The following is a 21571-nucleotide window of genomic DNA, read 5'->3' on the forward strand; positions in this document are numbered from 1 at the left end:
AGGCTTTTGTGCTGTCCCCCTACAACCTGATCCCTGGGTTGAAAGGGAAGCATCTTTGCACTGTGCATTACTGCGAGACACCGCGATGGCTCCTACCTTGACGTACTGACGGAGGAAGAAGGGGCTCATGTCTGGCGGGGAAGACGAGGTGTGTGGTTTCAGGAGCTGGCTGGCAGCCACGGCCTCCTCCTCGCCCTGCTGCGTCTTCCAGAACTCCAGTAGAGACTTCAGCACGTGGAGGCAGTAATCGATCGAGCCCAGGCTCAGCAGCGCCGTGGCCGTGGCGTTGGAGATCAGAGAAGATGACTGAAAGAAGGGAAAAGGAGGGAGACGTTTAAAACACAGTGATGAAACACAGCAGAAATCAGCTGGATGGAGAGAGCTGTCCTACCTCCGAGGAGGATTTTGATCCTGATTTTGTGCGGGACATGAACACGCTGAGCAGTCTCATGACGACCAGGTGGACTTCGTTCACGGCGTTGCGCTCGTTCTTCTTGGCAACATCCTGAAAATCGGGGGTGGAGAGGAGAAACAAAACAGGACTGTAAAACAATTCACCCCAGAGGCTTCGAATCTGAACACTTAATGATGGCAAGCCTATTTAAAAAAAAAAAACAAAAAAAAACGCTGCTTCTTTCTTACCTTTTTGTGCATGCAGAGCTCAGCTATGAGCTGAGACAGCAGCTCATCCAGAGCCCCTTTATCCTTCTCATCCTCTCCATCCAGGTCTGCCGTGAGCATCAGAATCACCTGTGAACGACAACGCAACATTCCACCCTGATTTCTGCCTCCAATTCAAATTTACAGGGAACACTTCTAAAAACTGAACTGATACTCTAAGTGGGTTTCCAGTAGTTCAGCTAGATCCTCAATACCCCTTTCTTACCTGCATGTAAGGGATGGCACGGACTCCTCCGACGTTATGGAGCTGAGGCAGGTGCTGCAAGAGCCTCTCCAGGAGTATCAGGCGGACCATGTGGAGCCTGTACGCACGGAGAGAGAGAGAGGCAACACACATGCTGAACAGATTCCATTAGAAACTATTAGGACATTATAAAATCAGGTACATCAAGGAACAAATCTCATGCAAGTTACTTAATCATGTTATTCAGAATGATGAGGGAATGTAGGGTGGGTCTGAGCCAGTGAAACCTTCACATCTTACATGAGAAGGGTGTGTCTGAACCCTGACCTGTTGCTGGTGTGGATGTCCCCTTCAGTTTCCCCTTCGCCCTCTGACCCCTCTCCCTCCGGCTGGCCAGTGGTGGTGCTGATGGCTCCGGTGCTGGAGCTAACACTGCCCGGGCCAGCAGGGTGACCCTCCGCTGCAGTATCTCCATAGGCACTGCTACGGCCAGACACTGGGAAAATAGAGCCAAGTTCAGGAATCTGACTCTTCAAAACCTACCTGATTCCACGCTCTCTCTGCTTGGCACCTTGTGTATAGCAAGTATACATAAACATACAGGGGGCTATCTTTAAAGCTTGGTAACTGGAGTTTTGTAAATCTTTGCTGGAACTGGAAAAGCAAATCCCTTTTTGTTCACAATTACCAAAAACAACCTCGCTTAGCTGAATATAAATCTAAGTTGAAGTAGAAAAATAAAGCAGATTTTTTTTTTTTACCAGTTTTGAAAGTCACCCCCAAAGTGTAATATATTGTAATGTTGCAGGAAGAAATAAAAATCATGTTGTAACCACGTTTTAGTTCCGGGTTGTAGCGACAATTCTGTAACTTTCTAAATCCTTGTAACAGCCTTTCCTACATTTGATATCTTGCCATAGTGTTCTGTATCTCTTCCTAGCAATGGTTTTAGGTGTACAGTGTTTAACAGAGAGGTCTTACCGCTGTGCTCTCCGGCGACAGAGTCAATGACACTGCCCCCGCTCTCCGAGCCCACGCTGCCCCCATGGTCGGCGGGGGACGTTCTGAGGGTCGACCCATCCGTGGCTGCCGTGCTCCCTTCATCATCAGAGGCTGGAGCTAAAAGCATAACAAGAGCTGTTACAGAATAAAAACAGGGCTTCTTCAAACTCTGCGATTCTTTTATAAAAAAAAAAAAAAAAAAAAATCTGATTTATAAATTAAACATTTAAAAAAAGCAGTGATAATGTATGAAATTAAAGCCTTCGCTGCTAGTACTTGAGAAGTCACATTTTTGGAAACCTCCAAAAAAAAAAAAAAAGAGGAGGTTCAGCTTCGTAACCTGCAAGTGAACTTCAGTTCTGTGCCGACATACTTGCAAGACATGTTGAAGTGGCTTCAATTGTTAGTTGACCTTTTTTTGTGCTTTTTGGTCTGTTCCGGCTCAGCCTGTCAGTGCAACGGCCTCATGCCAACATGCAACAGTAACTCCAGGTCCATCAGAGAAGCAAACTTAGAGAGGGGCCCTGCTGAGCTCCATTTACCTGATGCAGTGGTGTCAGAGAGAGTTCCTGCATCCAGGGAGGAGGAGCTGGGCGCCTGTCCTGAAAGACCCAGACTCTGGAGGCCAAGACCACTGCTGCTGCTTCCTGCAGGATAACAGGAGGAGAGAAAGGGTAAAAAAAACGCAGAACCAAATACCACTGGCCTGTAGCAAAACAGCCCAAGTGAAATTCAGATGGTTTCTGGCACAGCTCACCTTGCTGGTCTTGCTGCAGGCTGAGTGCGATAGCCAGTTCCACCATGGTCTCATCATCAGCGTCCGGAGGGATATCCAGCATGGGAGGGAAGCCCTCCGCCCCGGCCAGCAGCGCCTCCAGAGGGGAGGGATTGCCATTGTTCACATTCTCCGCTGACTCCAGAACCATCGACTCGGACTGCAAACCGGAGACAAATAAGGGGATTATAAAACAACCGCTTGTTACTCTCGTGCGAAACTGCACATCGAACTTGGAAGACAGAAAGATTGCCATTAAAAACAACAAGTTCAAACACTTCTCCAAATGTAAAAAAAAAAACACATCTATAGAGTGTAATTTATCAAATTAAAATCTGTAGAGTACAATTTACAAATTAAAATCTTAACGCCTACTTAAAAGAATAAAGACGATCGTACCAGACTCACCACCATCTCAAAGTCCCCGTGGTCCACTTCTCCTTGTTCTTGACTCTCCTGCCGCACGCTCTCCCCGCCCGCCATTCCTGAGGGCTGCATCTTGTCATCTGCATCGTCGTCATCATCATCATCTTTATCTCCTACAGGGATACAAACGACCGAAGGGTTCATGTAAAAACTCTGTGGCGTACTGAGCAAGGATCAGAATCTAACAAAGCAGCAAGTTATATCCCGACACTCAACATCCAGGGATCTGTTTCATTGATCAAACAGTGCATATATTATACATACACATATATCCCGATTACTGTTAGATCAGGCTTGATTTTGTTGCTCCAATCTGTTAATTCTAGTCCTAAAACTCAAATGGACAATTTAACAAACAAATACATGAATGTTTTTCCTCCTTCTCCTGGGCTACACTTACCCATCGGCGTGTTGCTGCGTGGAGGGGAAGGCAGTGTCACATGCCTCCTCTTGTTCCTTGGTCTCAGCACACGAATCAGAGCCTGCTTACAGGCAAAGCTCACCGAGATGTCCTGTGATGCAGAAAGAGTCAGGGTCAAAATCTGCCATCTGGTGTGCTCTATAGACATGCACGGTTTACAACAAGGTAAAGGGAGAGAAACAAAAACAAACTCCTCACAGGGCAGAGCAGCATCTGCATGTAGATCTTCGATGCTGCATTGATGCAATCCAGCTCGCAGGTGCAGTATCCATGTATAATATCCACAAGGGCGTTCACTGTGGCCTCAATGTGTGTCAGACCTGGTTCAAAATAGAACAGCAAAGTAAGCAAAGCGTAAATGACAAAAGGGTGGAAGACATTGCATTGACCGTGCATCTACTCACCCGGTAAGCAAGCAGGAGCTAGGAAGGCATTCTTGGGCTTCAAAGCATGGAGCTTCCAGAAATTGTTGACCAGCTGCATGATGAAGGTACAACCTTCACTCTCCATTGGCTTCTGGCTCTCTCTGGTCTCCTCGCTTCCCTCTGAAAACGGGTGCAGGTACAAGATTAACAACAAGCAGTGGGGAGTGATGCACACGCTATGAAAAACCAACACGGATGGTTCAAAACTAAATTCCAGGTCTTTAAAAATGACCCATTTGATGGCGATTCCCCCCGAGCTAGGCACCTGCTTCAGTGTGTAGGAGCTTGGTGTCAGTGAAGTGCACCAGATTGCTGGGTCTCATGATTGCGATGGAGCGAGCCGTGATCACCAGCCTCTGGAACACCTCTGGGTCAAGGTCTTTCCCGTCCTGATTGCAGCTGTTCAGACACTGGACTGCATTACTCAACAGGGACTGGTCCTGCAAGAACAAGAGCAGAGTTCACATTCATCTGCACCAAACTCCCCTTCAATACACAATGCATTATCTACCTTGTATCAGTGCTATTTCTATTACATTTATTAAGAGTATAATGGTGTTGTCAGATAGAGGATTTAGGATCCAGTCACGTGATAAAAGCTAGCATCTTTACTGGTCCAAGAATTGAGCTTGAAAACTTGCAATGTGTACAGCTTTGACTAGAGAAAAATGTTACATGCGAAGTCCAAAATTCACTATCGGCTAGTTTCACAGCCCCTGATTAGCACTAATCTTGGAACTACTCAATGTTAATTTAGATAAGGCAATCCAAGACTAAAGCTAATCAGGGTCTGTGAAACTAGCCGTATATGTTCTTCTGCAGGAGTGCATGCTCTACCATCCTGCACAGCACATTGTTCAAAGTACCTTGTGATTGTGGTAGGCAGAGCGGCTGGTGTGCAAGCTGGCTAGCAGGCCCTTGGTTTGCTGCTGCACACAGGGTGGGGTTGGCATGGAAAGCAGCTGTGTGGCCATCTCCAAAGCAGCAGCTTTGTTCTTCTCCTGCACAGTGAAAACAAGGCAAAACGTTACCAAAACCACACAGCAGACTCATTAACAACCCAAAGAGCAGCAGTGAAGAACGACATGCTGCATTGCACATCTGGTGAGGAGTCCAGACAACAGTTTAGGCAATTTAAATGGAATACGCATTGGATATTGAAGTACGGGTTATAGTTTTACAGAAAATATTTGTTAGTGTTACGGAGGACGGAGTGTCTTCACCACTTGCCTTTTCGTTTGTCGATCCGACAGCGAAGCAGCTTTCAAGCGCCTCAAGGGAGCTTACAACCAATCTGTGAAGAGAGATGCCAATGAGAACAACCAGAAGTGGAGGCCACTTACAGCACTCGCAAACTTAGTTACAAACCTTAACCAATGTTAAGCAGTTTAAAACTGCAAAATGACACACAGCTGACTGATTTTATTCTTGTTTAAAAACACAAGCACACAAACAGGCCATTAAACACTGTACACGCTTAACCCTTTGCGGTCCATTGTCGGACTGGGTCCGACATTGCAATTATTCCTCACAGGTCCTTTGTCGGACTGGGTCCGACATCATTATAGCAACACAAAAAACGGGTTTCTAGTCGTTTTTTCTCCGGAAAAAGCCGAGAAAACCATTCAATTGCCGAGTGGGAGCGACAGGAGCCGAGACAAGTCGAAAAAAAAAACAAAAAAAAAACAAAAGGCGTATCTCATGATTAGTCATACATGGTATCTGGTATCAGATAACGGGGCGGTCGTAAGTAAACAAGTTGGCTGACTGAATCAGCGCACAGAGAACACAGACATTTGCAGAGCTTTTTTGAGATGTTATAGTAATAAAATAATGACTTGGATCGCATTATTGAGGAGTTTGGTGATAAAACGAGTGATCAGGAGATGATCGATCGGTATGTACGACTATTATTATTATTATTATTTATTTCTTACATAGGTGAAAGCGATAGCGAACGAAAGGGTGGGGCGGGGCTGGAGATGCCTAGTGAGTGCTTTGTTGATATGCAGGGCCATTTAAACCCGTTTGACTGTGGAAAAAAATACTTTTAAACAGCGCGTCTAAAATTAACTGCTTGTGTGAAAATTAATTAGACCTGATGTGCCTGACGCGCGATTAATAAATGGACCGCAAAGGGTTAAACTACTAAATACATATGACTTTTTTTTTTTTAAAGATGCGTCTATTTTTTTTTTTAAACTTTCACATTCAACTTCACTTTCAGAGTTAGACTAAAGAAGACACATTATAGAGAGAGAGAGAGAGAGAGAGAGAGAGAGAGAGAGAGAGAGAGGAGAGAGAAATGTCTGTCTAAGAACCTGGTTTTACACAGTATCAATGAATCAAGACTGTAGAGAGGTATGTTAACTTGAAACTCTGGCCCCAATTCTTTCTTGCTCGCTCTCACAGTTACACATAAGCAGAGAAATGGAGTGGTACTAACCGGTCCAAGGTTGATAAGGACTCAGTTTCACAACTTTTTTTTTTTTTGGGGGGTGGACAGGGAGGGAGCAAAGAAAAAGAAATAGAAAAATGTGTGAAGATCACAGAAAAGAAAAACAGAACAGAACAGGTAAAAAAAATAAGATTTCTGCAACTCAAGCGGGGAGAGAGGTGAGCATGCAACAAGGAGAGATGTGAAAGCAGCCATGCGTTAGGAACACACACTCAGGGACTGGCCAGGAAATAAACGATACATTTCAAAACAAACTTCATCGTGAAGGAAATATATACAGAATGTGTCAGAGGACACTTATTTTAAACATCAGCAATAACCCGACTAAATCATCAGTCCTTTTGTCCAAACTTAACACAACATCAACTCCAGCAGTTATAAATCCCAGTTTTATCTCATTAATACACATTTGTTCCATATTTCTGGAAGCTGTCACTTCTAGTATAGGACTACACTGCATGTAACGTTTAACTGGCATTCAAACAGAAACAGCTAAAGGTAACTGGATCAGTGTATCCTCTTTTCAGACATGCAGAACATGCAAGGAATTAAGGGAGGAAAAACACACCATTTTAACAGCAAGTACAAGATCACCTTTTCTAACATATCACTAAAAAAACCTTTTCCCAACACACAAAAGCAATACTGCACTGCATTTAAATCGCAAATGATTTACGAACTTTGTAATAACTAAGGAGGATTTAAACAGTGCTGCTCTTGTACAGTGCCGACACAGAGCCGTTTCCTGTGCTCTTGTACAGTGCCGACACAGAGCCGTTTCCTGTGCTCTTGCCCTTACCTCTCCAGGACTGTCCCGCTGGCAGCAGCAGGCACTGCAGTGTCGCTGTCCCCAGTCCCGTTCCCCTGATTGAGGTTTGGGCTGCAGACGTTATTCACAGAGGCCGATGAGAAATCCTCTGGGGGCTCGTCCGGCCAGCCAAACTGTTCCTTGGTCTTTCCGTAAATCTTAATGGAATCCAACATCGTAATTCCTGTAGGATCCACTGATGCACCAACTGGAGATAAGAAAGAACACCAAAGTGACAAAAATATTTATATGTCACATCCCAGCTCATGCAATTTCGTTCCAGACCATTACACAATACAAGTGTATATTTCATTAAAATGTTTCTTCCTAAACAGTGACATTAACAGATCAGGATTATTCTAGACAGCTGTTGTACATGGCATAACAATTCTGGCTGAAAAATTCTCAAACAGCCACGCAAACGATTCCAAGCTGCAGTGTCCCGACAGCACAGACTAACCGAAAATCTTTTTGCGACTACAAATGCATTTTATTATTCCGGAAATCACAGCAAAGGCCTCTGGTCCTAGTACTGTATTATTCCCGACTGCGATTTAACCGGGAGAGAGGAGACTCACGGAAGACGGTAAGTTTCTTGTCTGCCTGCAGGGCCTCCTCCCGGATGAAGGGGAAGTCGAACCAGCGGGAGCGGGTCAGGCTCATCTGCATGGTGCGTCCAAAGATCTCAATGTAGGAGGGGGCTCTCTCGATGGCCTGGGTGCCCACCTGGACACGCATGCCCGTCATCACCATGGAGCTGTTATTGTTGACAACTTCAACTGCAAACCCACCAGGCTGGGGACAGCAGAAAGGAAATGTCAGACAGCACACGCTAATGAATGAAACAGCATGGCAACAGGAGGCATAGTGGAGGATCGTGGGCACCTACCTTGGTGTTGGCTACATACATCCCAGTGGAGTTGAGCCTGTGTTTGATCTGCTGGCCATTGTAAACCTGCAGCAAGTCATTGCCCCCAAACTCCACGTCTGTCAGCTGCTGATTGTGCTCAAAGAAGTCGACGGGGAAAGTCATGAGGCTGGAAGTCCGGGTCGCTGAAATAAAACAAGGGTGACTGATTTAGACAGCTAGAAAATGCAATGCAGTCAAGGGAGGGGTCTATTCAGATCAATCTAGACTTAAGCATTTTATCTCATTAAAATACCCTCCCTGGAATTTCACATAGGTTTAAAGAATAAAAACTGCTAAAACTTGTTCTTTAAAAAAAAAAAAAAAAAAACTATTAGAATGATCTAAAAATGATTGTGTTTATGGCAGAACTCTGCGACACAGCGGCTGAAACCAGCTGGTGTAGTAAAAGATCTGGTATAACAAATATCAGCGTTTGTGTAGCTGTGGATTAACAGGAAGGGGTCAGTGTGTGGGGCTATCGAATGATATTCCCGTCGATCAGCAGGTGTATTTTGTACTCTTACTGGTGGCAGCTGCCTTGCGCTTGCGGACTGGCTTCATGATGCTGATGGCACTGCTGGGCTGCAGGGAAGGCTGGAGCCAATAGGAAGTGTTCTCCACATTGGCCATGTAGATTCTCAGACTGCCATCCTCACACAGCAGGATCATGGTGGTCCTCTGCTGGTCGTTGCTGGCAGTGTGACGAATCGCTACCATATCCTGAATCTGGAACACAGGAGGAGAGAGAGAGAGAGAGAGAGATGACAATTGCACACCACATTTTCATTAAAATATTTTTATTAAGAGGGAGCTGTTCTTTATAAAATCACTATCCTTGACTGCAGTAACATACCTTGGCTTTGGCTGGCAAGGTTTTGATCTCCTGGATGAGGAAGGTGTCTGGTTTCACCATGATCACCAGCGGGATTCCTGTAGTTTGCTGGACGCAGCACACCAGGCCAGGGTGGTTCATCACCTCTGACCACTGGCACAGGGCTGGGGAAGTTTTACTGCCCCCGTTGGAGCTACGAGAAAGGACAGAACACTATGTTATTACAATGTTACACTGCAGCTTTGGCCAAACGTTTTACATCACCTAGAATTTTAGGACTGAGACATAAGTGTTAAAAAAAAAATAAAAAAAATTAGATATTTTATTTAATGTTACCAAAGAAACTGCAAAATGATAAAATTGTCTAACGGAAGCCATAATATAGTAGTTCATGTTAGATTTCAAAATGTCACATTTTTCTATTTTGTGTCAGTTTTTCAATAAGTATATATGCAAAACTACAAAGCAGTGTATAATTCAATATGTTAAGTTAACATTATTCAGCAGGTTTCATTCAACTTTATGAAGCAACAGGAGTTAATTCTATAGGATGATGCAATACTTTTGGTCATAGCTGTACATATATACTCCAATACACACTAATTAAACTAAAAGCAGAAAACCAAAATCACCAAATATTTCAATAAAAGGAGGACAACCGATACTGAAATTGATTTAATGCGTTTAATATGAAACCTCCTCCCCCTACCTCTTAACAGTTATGGTGAAGAGTCGCTGCATCTCTAAAGTGCTCCTGTTGACAGTCGCTGCAAAGGACTTCCCCTGGCTGTAACTGAAGAACAGAATCTGCAGCACATGGGAGTAGTACACAGACACACCCCCTCCTGCAACCTGCCCGTTACTGTCCTGGAAAGGGAAGCAATGCACACTGTAGAAAGGATGCCAAACAGTATAAAAAACACACTCTAGTTTTCATACATCGCACTTAGATACAACTTGATGTGCACTTTTGAATGTATTTTGTTAATCATTAAGAAACTAAAAAGATGTTTCAGCTAATGCCAATTACTGTTAGAATCATACAGTTCTTTAATTAAAAAAAATACCGGGGTGCACATTTATCATGCCACTCAACACAGCGCAAAGGGCTCTATTACATGGAAGTCTCCTATTCAGTTGTAGTTTAGCACCAAGCAAACCTGCCTTAGCTTCTGAAGTATGAGAATGTGAATCCAAGGCTGTGTGGCTATGTTTGCCCAAGGAGGCGAATAATAATAATAATAATAATAATAATAATAATAATAATAATAATAATAATAAATCTATAAGGGAAGCGGAGCTGCAAGTACCTTGAGGTCCTCGTCATTGATTTCCAGCACGTTGGTCACATAGAAGGGGCCGTGCTGCGCGCTGCTGGACTCCTCCATCACCTGTGTGTAAATGTAGCCGGCAGAGGACATGATCACAATGATGTTCTTCCCCTCCTCATTAAACAGGAAAGTGGCATCGCGGATCTTGGAGCTCGGCAGCAGGAAATAATACATGGGGCTCAGCGCGTCCACCGACAGGTCGTAAATCTGAAAAGCAACCAGGCAAAGGGGGTGAGAAAACAAGATGGAAAAACGGCTTAACATGCAGCTGTAATCCACGTTTTAGGGTTTTACACTTACCGTTTGTCCTGCAATCAGATCACTGATTTTTTTGAACATTGAATCCTTCTAATTAAACAGGTCTTGTACTGTTAAACTACCCCATTCTTCATTACAGAGACACAATTTTAACATTTTACCTTGACAAAGTCAGCAGTTATAATGGCGAGTTCAGTCTGCGATCCAGGCAGCCAGATTGCCTTGATGATGAAGTTGCCCGTGGCCAGTTGAGGGTGCAGGACGAGGTGATCGGACACTGACCCGGTACTGCTGAATGTTAGAACATGGCAATCCTGAGAATGGGAGAAAAAGAAAAAAAGATTAAAAAGAAGTTCACATACAGCATGAACTAGATCACACCAGCCATACAACTGAAAGAAATGCCGAAGCTGCTGTTCATCTCTCCCTTACCTTAAGCCCACAGACAGCCAGGTAGTCCTCATTGCATGGGTTCCCAGTCAGGCTGAGCACAGTGAAAGGCACTGGGGCGGAGGCCAGGCGAGTCAGGGTCAGCTTCCTCTTACTGGAGTCTGCCTGCTTCAGCAAGGCTGACAGCTGCAGCACGGTGATCTGATCAAAGAAACACATTTAAAAAATAAATAAATAAGCTGGTATTACTGATGAAAAAGAATTAGTCATGGTGAAAACATCAAGAGGCTTCGATATAGCCCTCACATTGGTATTCTCCTTTGTAGACTTGCTTTTTTCTTTCCTCCCTGAAAGTCTTCTTTTAATAGCTGATTCTTCCTACTTAAGTGTTTAGTGAACAGCCTACACCATTCAGCCAAGCATGACAAGAAAATTTTTTTAAAAAAAGGTCTCTTGAACATGTCAAATGATCTATTTTATGCCTGTTCTTTGAACTACTTAACATTCATACATTAAAAGAAACCAGCAACAGCCGCTAATCAGTACCTTTCCTTTCTCGTGACTGACGGCCAGGTGCTGTCGGCGCCCGTGCGGAGAGGACAGGACACACATGGCGACGCGGCGCAGCATGTGGGCACTGATCAGCTGACGGATGGTCTGCCCCTGATCCCCGCTGTAATTCATCCTCACATTCTCAAAGGCACCTTCCTGGGAGCCCAGAGTGGGGACCTGCAAACACAGATTCGACAAAGTCGGTTTTGAGCTTGCACCCCGGCGTTCCAACATTGGACAACGGAAGAAGCAAAGTGGACAGAACCGGTTATGAGATTTATTGAATACTCGCTCGACTACTTTTAAAAATCAAAATCACCATTGCAGCACTATAACAACAACAGTGGTGTTAAAGAGCATCCCCTCCCTGTGCTGCCTACCATGAGCTGGTCGGTCATCTCCACGTTCTTGTCCGTGGTGTGCAGTTCGTTCAGAGCGTGTTGGGCTCGGCTGCTGCTCCCCACTGAAGACGACTGCTGGAAGTTGGTCTGGATTGCTTCCATGAGGAAGTTGAGCATCTCTAGCACCAGGGGGGCAGTGAAGGAGCCAGCCTAGGGGGTGGCAGAGGAGAGAGAGAGAGAAAAACATTAGGAAAGGTGCACAGAAAAAAATGACTTGAACTGCAATGCTGAAGTGTAACTAAAATCAAGTCCAGAAGCGGGTCACTGAAACGCCTCCTGCTCTGGTCTCGATTGGCTCATAAGCACCAACATTGTCATGCTGTAATAAAGCAGCACTAACCACTTGTCCCTGGAGCTCCTCCCTGCAGCCCTCGATGTTCTTGCACAGGCTGCTCTTCTTGAGTTTCTCGTCGTCCCCTCCCTTCCCGTCACAGATGGTGACCTTGGTCTTGTCTGTAGACGAGGAGGAGTTTTGGTGCCGGATGGCGCTCTCGAGCATGCGAGGCTCGCTCTGGAAAGCCGACGTCTCCTTAATGGTGGAGCTCATTCCACTGCTGGGGCTCCGCTTCACCAGCGCCTAGGAAAGGGCACGATAAACGGGATGCGTGAATGCGTTGTTTAGCATGAGCGATACGAGACGGTTTGCCGTGCTGAATGAAGCCTTACAGCTGAAGGCACCACTGTGTCATTCTAGCAATTTCCACTCACCTGGCAGCTTCCATCTTCCTTTGCCCCACAGTCACAGAAGAAAGAGCCGTATTTAGCGTAGGAGATTTCATGGTCTTTGTGGCAGACCTTGGCGCACACAGTGCAAACTCCGACCCCATCCACCATCTTACATGTGTGGCAGTGGTACCTGCAGAAACAGTGCTGAAGTTATACAACAGGGTGGGGAGAGGAATTCATAGAAAAAGCACACCTTAAAATGAATGGGTTAGTATTACTAAATACTGGCATGGACTTAAATGTGCTTCTCTTACCAGTGCTGGTTCATGAACTCTTTCTGGGTGATTGTGAAGGTGCACAGTTTATTACACAGCGAGTCTTCATCCTAGGAAATTCAAATGGACAGGAAATTATGTACTTGATGTAAGTTCACTTACAATTAATGAACTGTTAGTTATTTAAGGATTTCAATTGGCAAAGAAAAAAAACAAAACCAGGTATGTTAACAGTTGCATCTCGTAACAAATGCTTTTCAAACTTGGACAAATGGATTTCACCCACACAATCAGAGGTCAGAACTATGATGCCACACACCAAAAGAAGATACAAAAGTTTTATCACAATTAGAGGAACAGTTCAAGATACAACTAAGAAACAGAAACTGACAAAAAAAAGTTGACCAACATTCACTGTACATACAAAAAAATACCAGGGATGGAAATAAGACTCCCACTGCATAGCAGTTTGATCCATTCCTGGTTTAACTATGAGTTTAATAAAACACCCGATTGTTACCTATACGCTGGGTCTAACCAAGCTCGTAGTAAAACCTGGAATGGGTGCAAGTGCTATGCAATAGGTGTTATTTCCAGATTCTGATAATCTCATAGAGACTGCAGTGACTAGATGATGTAGGGAAGAACCCACCGAATCCTCAGCTTGGGAGTCGTCCTCCTCGACTGCCAGGTCCTCCACCCAATCAGAATCCACCTCGATGGCCCTCTCCTCCCCATCAACCAACAGGTGAGAGGAGCCCTGGCCAATGCTCTGTCGGAGGGCGTTCATCACATCAGCCAGGTAGGAGATGAGGTGGCAGGTGCACTCCAGCATGCTGGCATGCTGCAAAGGGAAAGAGAAAGAGGAATGTTCAGCCCATCCAGGAAACCTTTTTGCCAAACACTCGTGATAGAACTCGATATCATTTTTTTAATGATTTATCCAAAGCTTCAAATTACCGGTATGCCAAACAGAGCTAAATCAACCCAAATATTTTGTGTCTCAAACATTCAAGTTGTCATGTGTTCAAAACTTTTAAAACATGGTATTTCAAGAGCAGGAAATACACAATTAAACCGTCTTAAGGCATTAAAAAATAAAAATAAAATCTATAATCTTGGATTTTGCTTACCTTGCCTTGAGTTACATTGGCACTCACTTTCTCCACCACATTCTTCTGAGTGAGGTACTTTTTACTGGAAGGAAGGAAAAAATATTATTCTTCAAGTAAACCAATGTATACTGGATTTTTCAAGTCGATAAGGCATATGCAAAGTTTTAATATTTATGCAAACCAAAGCATCACAAACTGCCCATATAATACATTTACTCTAGAGTTAGGAACCTGCACTCAACTTGCCTTTATGTCTAGCACATACAAGGACTCCTTCACTTACCACTTTGCCAGCCAGTCCATCGTCGCGCGGTGCAGCTGCAGATGCCCCGCCCCCTGCCCGGCACCTGCCAGTGTCGCCATGACAACCATCAGCTCAGGGAAGCCAGCCCCGTCTCCATTGGACAGCGTCTCGGTCGCCATGGGGATGAGCGTGTTGAGCAGCACGGTGCAGACGCCCTCCCCCACCTGGCTGTTCTCGCGGACGATGTAAGAGGTCAGCGTCTGCAGCAGCTGCCGGTTCTCCTGCACAGTGTCCAGCTGGTCCGAGTCCTTGGGAGGAGAAGCGGTCATCCTGGTTAGCCAGGCCTGCAGGCGGCTGGGCTCGACACAGGCCAGCTGAGCCAGAGAGCCGCACAGATGCAGAAGGCTGGGGTTGGGACTCTTCTCAGCTGAAAGACACACGGGGGGATAGTGAGCTAAATAAACATAATTTAAATCATTTATTTAACATGTAGTCTGCAGGAAACCATAGTAGTAGTACAGTATTTCATGTTAGATTTTGAAATGTCACATTTTTCAATGTGTCAGTTTTTCTTTAAGTACATGGGGCTATAAAAACATAGCCTTACAGAAGAGGGAACCATTCTCTATATGAAAAAGGAACAAACAGCTGACAGGATCTCAAAACTGAACTGAAGTGTACTTACTAAGCTGAAAGAGTTTGGTGAAGAATTTCAGGACTCTGTTGCAAAATTTGGCAGAGAGATTCTCATTGGCTGTGGCCATCATGATCTGGACGAGCTCCCCACTGAGAAAGTGAAAAACAATCCAGTCAGAAAACAGAACTCGTGGAATGGCTCACATGACCTGAAGAATGTGTGCCAAGGAATGTCCTTACCAAGTGTCACCACAATTGCATGTGCGAAAAAAAAGTGTGACAGATGAAATTGCAGGCTCAGCTATAATTTCTGGGGATCATAAATCATGGATGGCAATAAGGCTCCCACTGCACAGCCGCTTGATCCATTCCTGGTTTAATAAGAGTTTACTAAGATGCACCTGCACTTGTACCCTATACATTGTGGCTGATCAAGCTTGTAATAAAACCTGGAATTGGGTGAAACTGCTATGCAACTGGCGTCTTGGTCTCAGAGCTACCTGTCGGAGAAGAACTGCTCCATGGCTTTGCGTGCCTGGCTGCTCTCCAACTGCTTCTCCAAATACTGCAGACACTCCTCCAGGACTGACTCATCAAGCCCACTGAAAGAGAAACACAAAGAAGGGAATCAAAGCTGCACATCAGAAATGATTTTGGTTGAAAAAATGAATACAAAAGCTTTTGGCTTTTTAGAAACACAGTTTAGAATTTGCAGATGCCACAGGGTTTACAAGCACAATACCGCATAATGGCCCTGTCTTAATATTCTTACAGGAATATGACACCATTCAAAAAAAAGATGCTGTATTTCCTAAGACTACCATAAATCTGCTGCAGCCAGCCAGAAAGGGATTTCTTTAGGGACCAGCTGCACGTGGATGATCTCTATGACTGTTCCCCCTCCTCTCCGGGTTAGAATGCTCCGCTTGCCGTCTTCCAACACCTCCATGTTAATTGAAGGTGCGTGCGCCGCAGTCAAACTATTCTATTAAGGGATGTTGAAGTTTGGTGTTGCGCTGCAGCAGGTTACCTGTTTGGGTCGGAGTGGCTGGCTATGATGTTGTAGCAGCCGGTGATGAGCTTCTCGTAGACTCGTGCCAGGAACTCGTCAGACTCGGAGGGGCCCAGGATCCTCTCCAGGGAGTTGCTGCTGATCTCTGCCAGGCTCTCCGTGCTGCTCTCCAACAGCAGGGGCAGCAGAGTCCGGATCACCTGCGGAGGATTCAGCTCATCCGGACACCATCTAGGAGGGGAAGTAAATCAAGTGTTAAAAACATACAAGGAACAGGGGAATTGATCTTCCAGCGGGGCTCATCTAACTGCAAAACACTCAACAGCAGTGCATGCAGCAATATTAAAAAGACAGGGTGACATTCAGTGCCTTCAACTGAAGGAATTGACAGACTTGCAGTCAAAAAAAACTACAGATGTGCAAAAAAAAAAAAAAGAAAGCTTTAAAATCACAATTAACTTCTTTCTTAATGCTTTTTTGTTTTGTTTTTTAAATACAGGACACACAAATGTAACTTAAATGTAACTGTCATGACAGTTTTCCAGATGACAAGTGAATCCATTGTGGTTTCTTTTTTATTGGTCAAATCTGAATGTTTCTCCTCGCCCAACATTACAAGCACAATGTTTGCCTTAAATTCTGAAGAAATAATACAGCCTAAAACTACCGTAGCAAGCTTCATAAGCTCCTTAGAAGGATAGGTTATAAGATCGAACTGTTCACTGCAGCTACAAAATAGCATCTAAAAATGAGTGAATAAAGTCCACCATACTAACTGGTGTGAATAATACTGAATGGCACTTACACTATCAAGTCTCCAGTGAGTCGCACCAGGGACAGAAGGATGTGTTTCAAGGAAGATGCCAGCGGCATGCTCTGGCTGCTCAGAGTACCAAGATGGGCCGCCTGGATGGCGCTGATGTAGCTCTCAGATGGGATTGTGTCGTTTGCAAAGGCATTTCGCTGGAGGAATAGGAGATAAAAATCGAAATCAGAAATAAAGTCACCATTACGCGCACAGGAAACGTGAAATGTACTCAATTTATTCAACTCGCTGCAGTCGACCTACCCAGGAACCGATGTTGGGAAACTCGTTGGTGTGGATGTTGTTCCACGAGTCGCACAGTGTCTGCACGGCTGAGGGAAGGTTCTGCACCACCGTCTGACCTGGATGTATTTTGAAAAAAAAAAAAAAAAAAAAAAGGGTCAATCAGATTTGATCAGTTTTGTTCTTTTTTTTAACCCTGCAACATAAAATAGGGACCATTTCTTCCTTGTTCATTTCATACATCTGGGAATGCAATTGAACACTGACATAGCAACTGGAATAGCCTCATGGAGACTGAACAGATTATCGACTTGTATTTATTTATTAATCCTGCACGACAATCTGGTTATTTGCCTTACACAAAGATCCAGGGCAGTGATTTGATTTTACCCAGCGTGTTTGATTTGCAGCGTGTTGACCCAATAGAGAGCACAGCAGCATATCCCAGCAGTTTCTCTGCTGTGGGTTTGTTCTCTCCTTCCTCTGGTAGACTCATCAACAAATACGACCTGCGAGAGACATTTCATTCAAAAAAAGAGTCATCGCAGGTCTTCAGTATCACAGTTCAATATCAAAACGAGTACAGCTTACATTTTTAATAGTTACTTCAGGTTCAAATCAAACAGATCAAGGTGAACCCAACAGAACATTGGATGGGTTATTATATTATCCCCAAATACAAGATAATACAAACCCGTTTTTTTTTTTTTCTTTAAAATTAGGAAAACCATAAACCATAATCTCAAACCCCCTGTATACTAGGAGAGAGGGGCTGACCTGGTGAAAGCAGTGTAGGTGTTAATGAGCTGCAGGGTGGCTGGCAGCAGGTTCTTGGTTATCTCTGAAGACTTGTGTGGGTCCGTTTCTGCAGCTACCTTTGAGAAGTGCTCGTCCAGGGATACCTGCACCTTTGAGATGACTGCGTCCAGCGTGTACACCGTCTGCAGGTTGGGTATGTGGTGCAGAGGCAGGATGGCGTTCGGATCGATGCAGCAGAAAGACGAGATCTGAAGAGGAACAATAAAAAGCCAAATCAGGTGAGCCAGTGTCTGACTTTTGACGTTGCGCTGGACTAACATGACCTTCGGAGCACCCTTGCCTGTCTAGCGATGTACTCTTCTGCGAGGTCCACGTCGTATTTCACGGCACTGCACTTGGTAGCCAGTTCTATTAGAGAATCTGCATGTTCCTCCTTCATTCCCTGTTTCACCAGGTGCTCCTAGATTTCAGGATCGAAAGACATACAAAAGGCAGCATGGTCAGTAACATACAATACATTAGGAGGTGTCAGAAATGGGAACAGATCCCTCCTGTTTTTCTTAGTATAAATAAAACGTTCTCCTCTTTCTTCATCCTTACCTTTATCCAGCTGACGTAGGTGCTCACTCGGAGCCTGGAAGACCAGCGCAGGGTGTGCAGAATGTCGCTCTCACTCCGCTCCGTCGTGATCATTGCCAGCTGGTTGATGTAAGCCTTGGACGGTGGCAAGATGCCCAGGATGCGCCACAGAATAAGGAAATAGTACTGGAGAGAGCAGGCCTCCTGAAATAAAAAGAGCCTTTAGCTTGGGCGAGCATGAAGAAAAGCATCATGCCGACTCAAGATAAAACATTGATATTCATATATATATATATATATATATATATATATATATATATATATATATATATATATTTTTTTTTTTTAACTTCCTAAGCATAAACTCCAATTGCATGTTAGCAAATCTAGATTTGGATTTTTTTTAGATGGACTGGCTATCGATGTGTGTGTCCCTGTGCACAGTAAAGCTTCCTACCAGAGGTGTAACACTCTTGTTTTCCTCCCTCCTGACGGTATCAAACTGAGATCCAGCAGAAAGCAGGGAGATCAGAGCAGAGTATAGGTCACCGTACTTCATTGAGCCACTAAACAGAACCGGGAAGATCTGAGACAAAAGAAGATGCATCATTCACAATTTCATATACACTGTGTGTACAACTGTACCACATTAAGTTTCCTGTCTATGTATTTTATAATGCATTTTTAAAAAGTTTTGGCAGGACAACCTCTGTCACACATATAATCTATAATGTATTATTCCAAAGAATAAAAACCAAACTGTGTTCACTTAACACAACAGGCAGTGCTCTCCCTTGGCTGCTGTCAGCTCTACTAGTGAAGGGGCACACTTTCCAGAAAAGGTTATTAGGTGAAGTTTGAAAGCACAGAAGGTACCTTGCTGTCCAGTCGGCTCATGTCATCCTCCGATGCCTCTGGGGAGAGGACGCAGTAAAATTTTGGCTGCGGGGTGGAGTCTGTGAAAAGAGAGACACCAGTAAGCATCGGTTTTTAAATTTGGAAACTGTTCAATTTAAGTAGGTCTTATGGAAAGAGAACGATTCAGGAGTCGCCTAGCAAGCATCTGATAGATAAATGTGAGTAAGAAGCATGGCGTGGAACTTACTCCTACCTGTCGAGCAGTGCTTTGTCCAGTTCTCTTCCACCTCTTTGAATCCGTAGTAGAGTGGAGCCACACTGTGCCTGCCCCCCTCTTGGCTAGAGCCTGCTCCCGCTATGGGGGGAGTCAGGAGGTTATACTGAACCTGCAGATTCAAGCACAAACAGTTAGCCACTGAATAACAGTTTGGCAGACAAATAGTTTGTCTATAGCAAATTTGTAACCAGTCACATTTCTTAAAAGAAATCAACAGTGCTGTATTGCTACCTGCTCAAACAGGTACATGGGGACTTTGGAGAACTGATGCAGTAGGTAGTCAAACACCAGCAGCAGCCTTGCCAGATTCAGAGGCACAGTCTGGAGCTGGGAGTCGGCATGGGCAGCCACTTCGGAGATGGCCTGTGTGCACAGCGTGATCGCAGTCCTGCGGCCCTTCTCCGAGAAGTTGTGAAAAATAAGTAGCAGCAGTTGGAGGTGTTCCACGTTAAGATCCTCCGAGTCACTGGGAACGTTCCCCTGCAGGGCGTGCTGCTTCAACGTCCCTATGAACCTAGAGCCACAACAGAATCCCCCCCAAAAAAATCAGGTTCAGATCATGGTCCCCTTATTATCTATCTGTCCCAGATAGATTATTGGAATTTCCAGTTTGTAGAATGCTTATGAATGTGTCAGCTTTGACCACAATAACCCAAGGACTTCAGGTTTTCTTTTTTTTTGCCCAAAATGTACAGCCTACACTTTATCCAATAATCCTTTCTGTTTAATCCCTAGTAACACTAAAATGTTCTACTTACAATTTACCGCCATTGGGGTGTTTCACAGCTATGGATGAAATATCTATTTCATTTCTCGATTGAAGATATTACCTACTACCTTCTTAGAAAACAACAGCGCAATGTTAAACGTGCGTAGCAGGAACTAAGATCTCCAAGAGTAAGAAACCTGGCAATGACAACAGATTGGGATCCAGCTTACCTCTCCCAGACCTTCATGCACTCGGCTACATCAGGGTCCCCCTGGGCACCGGCTTTGTGCTGCCAGATCAGCAGCAGCCTGGAGAGCACAGAGAGACTCTGGGGGTGGATATACAGCGGCCACGGGCCTTCTGAGAACGGAGCAACTCCCAGCTGCTGCAGCAAGGTGTTCTGCAATGGAAGACGGGGGGCTGGTCAAAGAGTTCTGAGAACAGTACACAGGGATCAAAATAAGACTCCTATTGCAAAGCAGTTTCACCCATGCCAGATTTTAATACAAGCTTGATTAGCTACAGTGTATAGGTAACAAGCTCAGGTGAGTCTTATTCATCATAGTAAAACCAGGAATGGATCAAACTGCTATGCAATAGGAATCTTATTTCAATCTCTGTGAACACTGCTTTGATTTTTTTTACTTTTTATTTATTTATTTATTTACTATTCTCATCCAAGCGTTTATCATAGATTGTTATAGACCTTACAGACTGCATTTGGGTACAATCTGAAACTGCTGATTTTATACAATTTAACCTGAAAGATTAATGTGGTCTGAGATTCAGTTTTAGTTGAGTCTATTCAACTTTGTTCCCACAGTGCCAGCACAGGTACATCTCAAGCAGACCACACCCAACAATAAACAATACAACAATTATACATCCAAGCAATAAAAACACACACACACACACACACACACACACACACACAATACCGGTTATCATATTTTAAACATTACGCTGCTAGAAATTGAAAAACAGAACACTATTTTTCTGATTACTACAAACACAGATCTCACCTGTAACGTTGGGGAAGGCAGGTCGGATGTTACCAAGGAGTGGTTGAAATGATAGAGAGCTGCTGCAAATTCTTCATCCGATGAACCTGAAATTACATAAAACAGGATTAGGATTGTTTAATGCCACCATTTCAAATCAGCAATCAGCATTGTCCCAGTAATACTGAATCAAACAGAGAGCTTTCCCTCTTTATACGCATGTGTTTATTTTTCCTCCAATCCCAGTTAGACGGTTAATGTTTTTTCTGCATGTTCTGAAACACGGCAGTTTATTTCCTCTGTGCTCCACTCACCCTTCACGTCCTTGTCCACGTCCTTGATGATGCTGGCTAGGGTTGCCATGTGCTGCTCACTCAGAGACACGCTCAGGTAGTTACGGATGAAGTTGTTCCTGGATTTCAGCATGTTTGTGGTGATGAAGTTCAAGATGCTGGAAGCCAGGCTTAAAAACTGAGAGAAAGACAAAAACAAATCCTGTGAAGAGGCATCCTCTTGAAAAGGGAACTCAAAGGGAACT

The 21571-nt window shown here is 44.4% G+C and overlaps 1 protein-coding gene across 5 annotated transcripts in view; it reads right to left on the bottom strand.

The window, feature by feature from the left end:
* The window catches only part of LOC117425748 (E3 ubiquitin-protein ligase UBR4), a 50351-nt gene that overhangs the window by 20671 nt on the left and 8109 nt on the right, over positions 1-21571 (bottom strand). For 2 of the 5 annotated variants that reach the window (XM_058993024.1, XM_058993028.1), the window contains exons 16-64: positions 21348-21504; positions 21055-21140; positions 20263-20432; positions 19555-19837; positions 19294-19432; positions 19065-19144; positions 18646-18774; positions 18210-18392; positions 17950-18069; positions 17628-17857; positions 17241-17359; positions 16872-16969; positions 16608-16765; positions 15821-16033; positions 15291-15392; positions 14840-14940; positions 14194-14581; positions 13929-13992; positions 13448-13639; positions 12835-12905; positions 12563-12710; positions 12195-12431; positions 11834-12004; positions 11448-11630; positions 10944-11102; positions 10673-10825; positions 10233-10460; positions 9632-9789; positions 8944-9115; positions 8615-8816; positions 8070-8233; positions 7759-7975; positions 7172-7388; positions 6361-6393; positions 5145-5208; positions 4781-4915; positions 4180-4354; positions 3894-4034; positions 3688-3809; positions 3469-3580; positions 3042-3181; positions 2625-2802; positions 2410-2514; positions 1847-1984; positions 1193-1361; positions 887-983; positions 643-750; positions 392-505; positions 97-306 (exon numbers count right to left, since the gene is read on the bottom strand). In XM_058993024.1, coding sequence (XP_058849007.1) covers positions 97-306; positions 392-505; positions 643-750; positions 887-983; positions 1193-1361; positions 1847-1984; positions 2410-2514; positions 2625-2802; positions 3042-3181; positions 3469-3580; positions 3688-3809; positions 3894-4034; positions 4180-4354; positions 4781-4915; positions 5145-5208; positions 6361-6393; positions 7172-7388; positions 7759-7975; positions 8070-8233; positions 8615-8816; positions 8944-9115; positions 9632-9789; positions 10233-10460; positions 10673-10825; positions 10944-11102; positions 11448-11630; positions 11834-12004; positions 12195-12431; positions 12563-12710; positions 12835-12905; positions 13448-13639; positions 13929-13992; positions 14194-14581; positions 14840-14940; positions 15291-15392; positions 15821-16033; positions 16608-16765; positions 16872-16969; positions 17241-17359; positions 17628-17857; positions 17950-18069; positions 18210-18392; positions 18646-18774; positions 19065-19144; positions 19294-19432; positions 19555-19837; positions 20263-20432; positions 21055-21140; positions 21348-21504 — 7533 coding nt within the window. The remainder of the gene's footprint in view (positions 1-96; positions 307-391; positions 506-642; positions 751-886; positions 984-1192; positions 1362-1846; positions 1985-2409; positions 2515-2624; positions 2803-3041; positions 3182-3468; positions 3581-3687; positions 3810-3893; positions 4035-4179; positions 4355-4780; positions 4916-5144; positions 5209-6360; positions 6394-7171; positions 7389-7758; positions 7976-8069; positions 8234-8614; positions 8817-8943; positions 9116-9631; positions 9790-10232; positions 10461-10672; positions 10826-10943; positions 11103-11447; positions 11631-11833; positions 12005-12194; positions 12432-12562; positions 12711-12834; positions 12906-13447; positions 13640-13928; positions 13993-14193; positions 14582-14839; positions 14941-15290; positions 15393-15820; positions 16034-16607; positions 16766-16871; positions 16970-17240; positions 17360-17627; positions 17858-17949; positions 18070-18209; positions 18393-18645; positions 18775-19064; positions 19145-19293; positions 19433-19554; positions 19838-20262; positions 20433-21054; positions 21141-21347; positions 21505-21571) is intronic. The other 3 variants (XM_058993025.1, XM_058993026.1, XM_058993027.1) reach the window with 3 other exon arrangements.

This window comes from Acipenser ruthenus, chromosome 20 (genome assembly GCF_902713425.1).
Source record: "Acipenser ruthenus chromosome 20, fAciRut3.2 maternal haplotype, whole genome shotgun sequence".
NCBI classification, from domain to species: Eukaryota; Metazoa; Chordata; class Actinopteri; order Acipenseriformes; family Acipenseridae; genus Acipenser; species Acipenser ruthenus.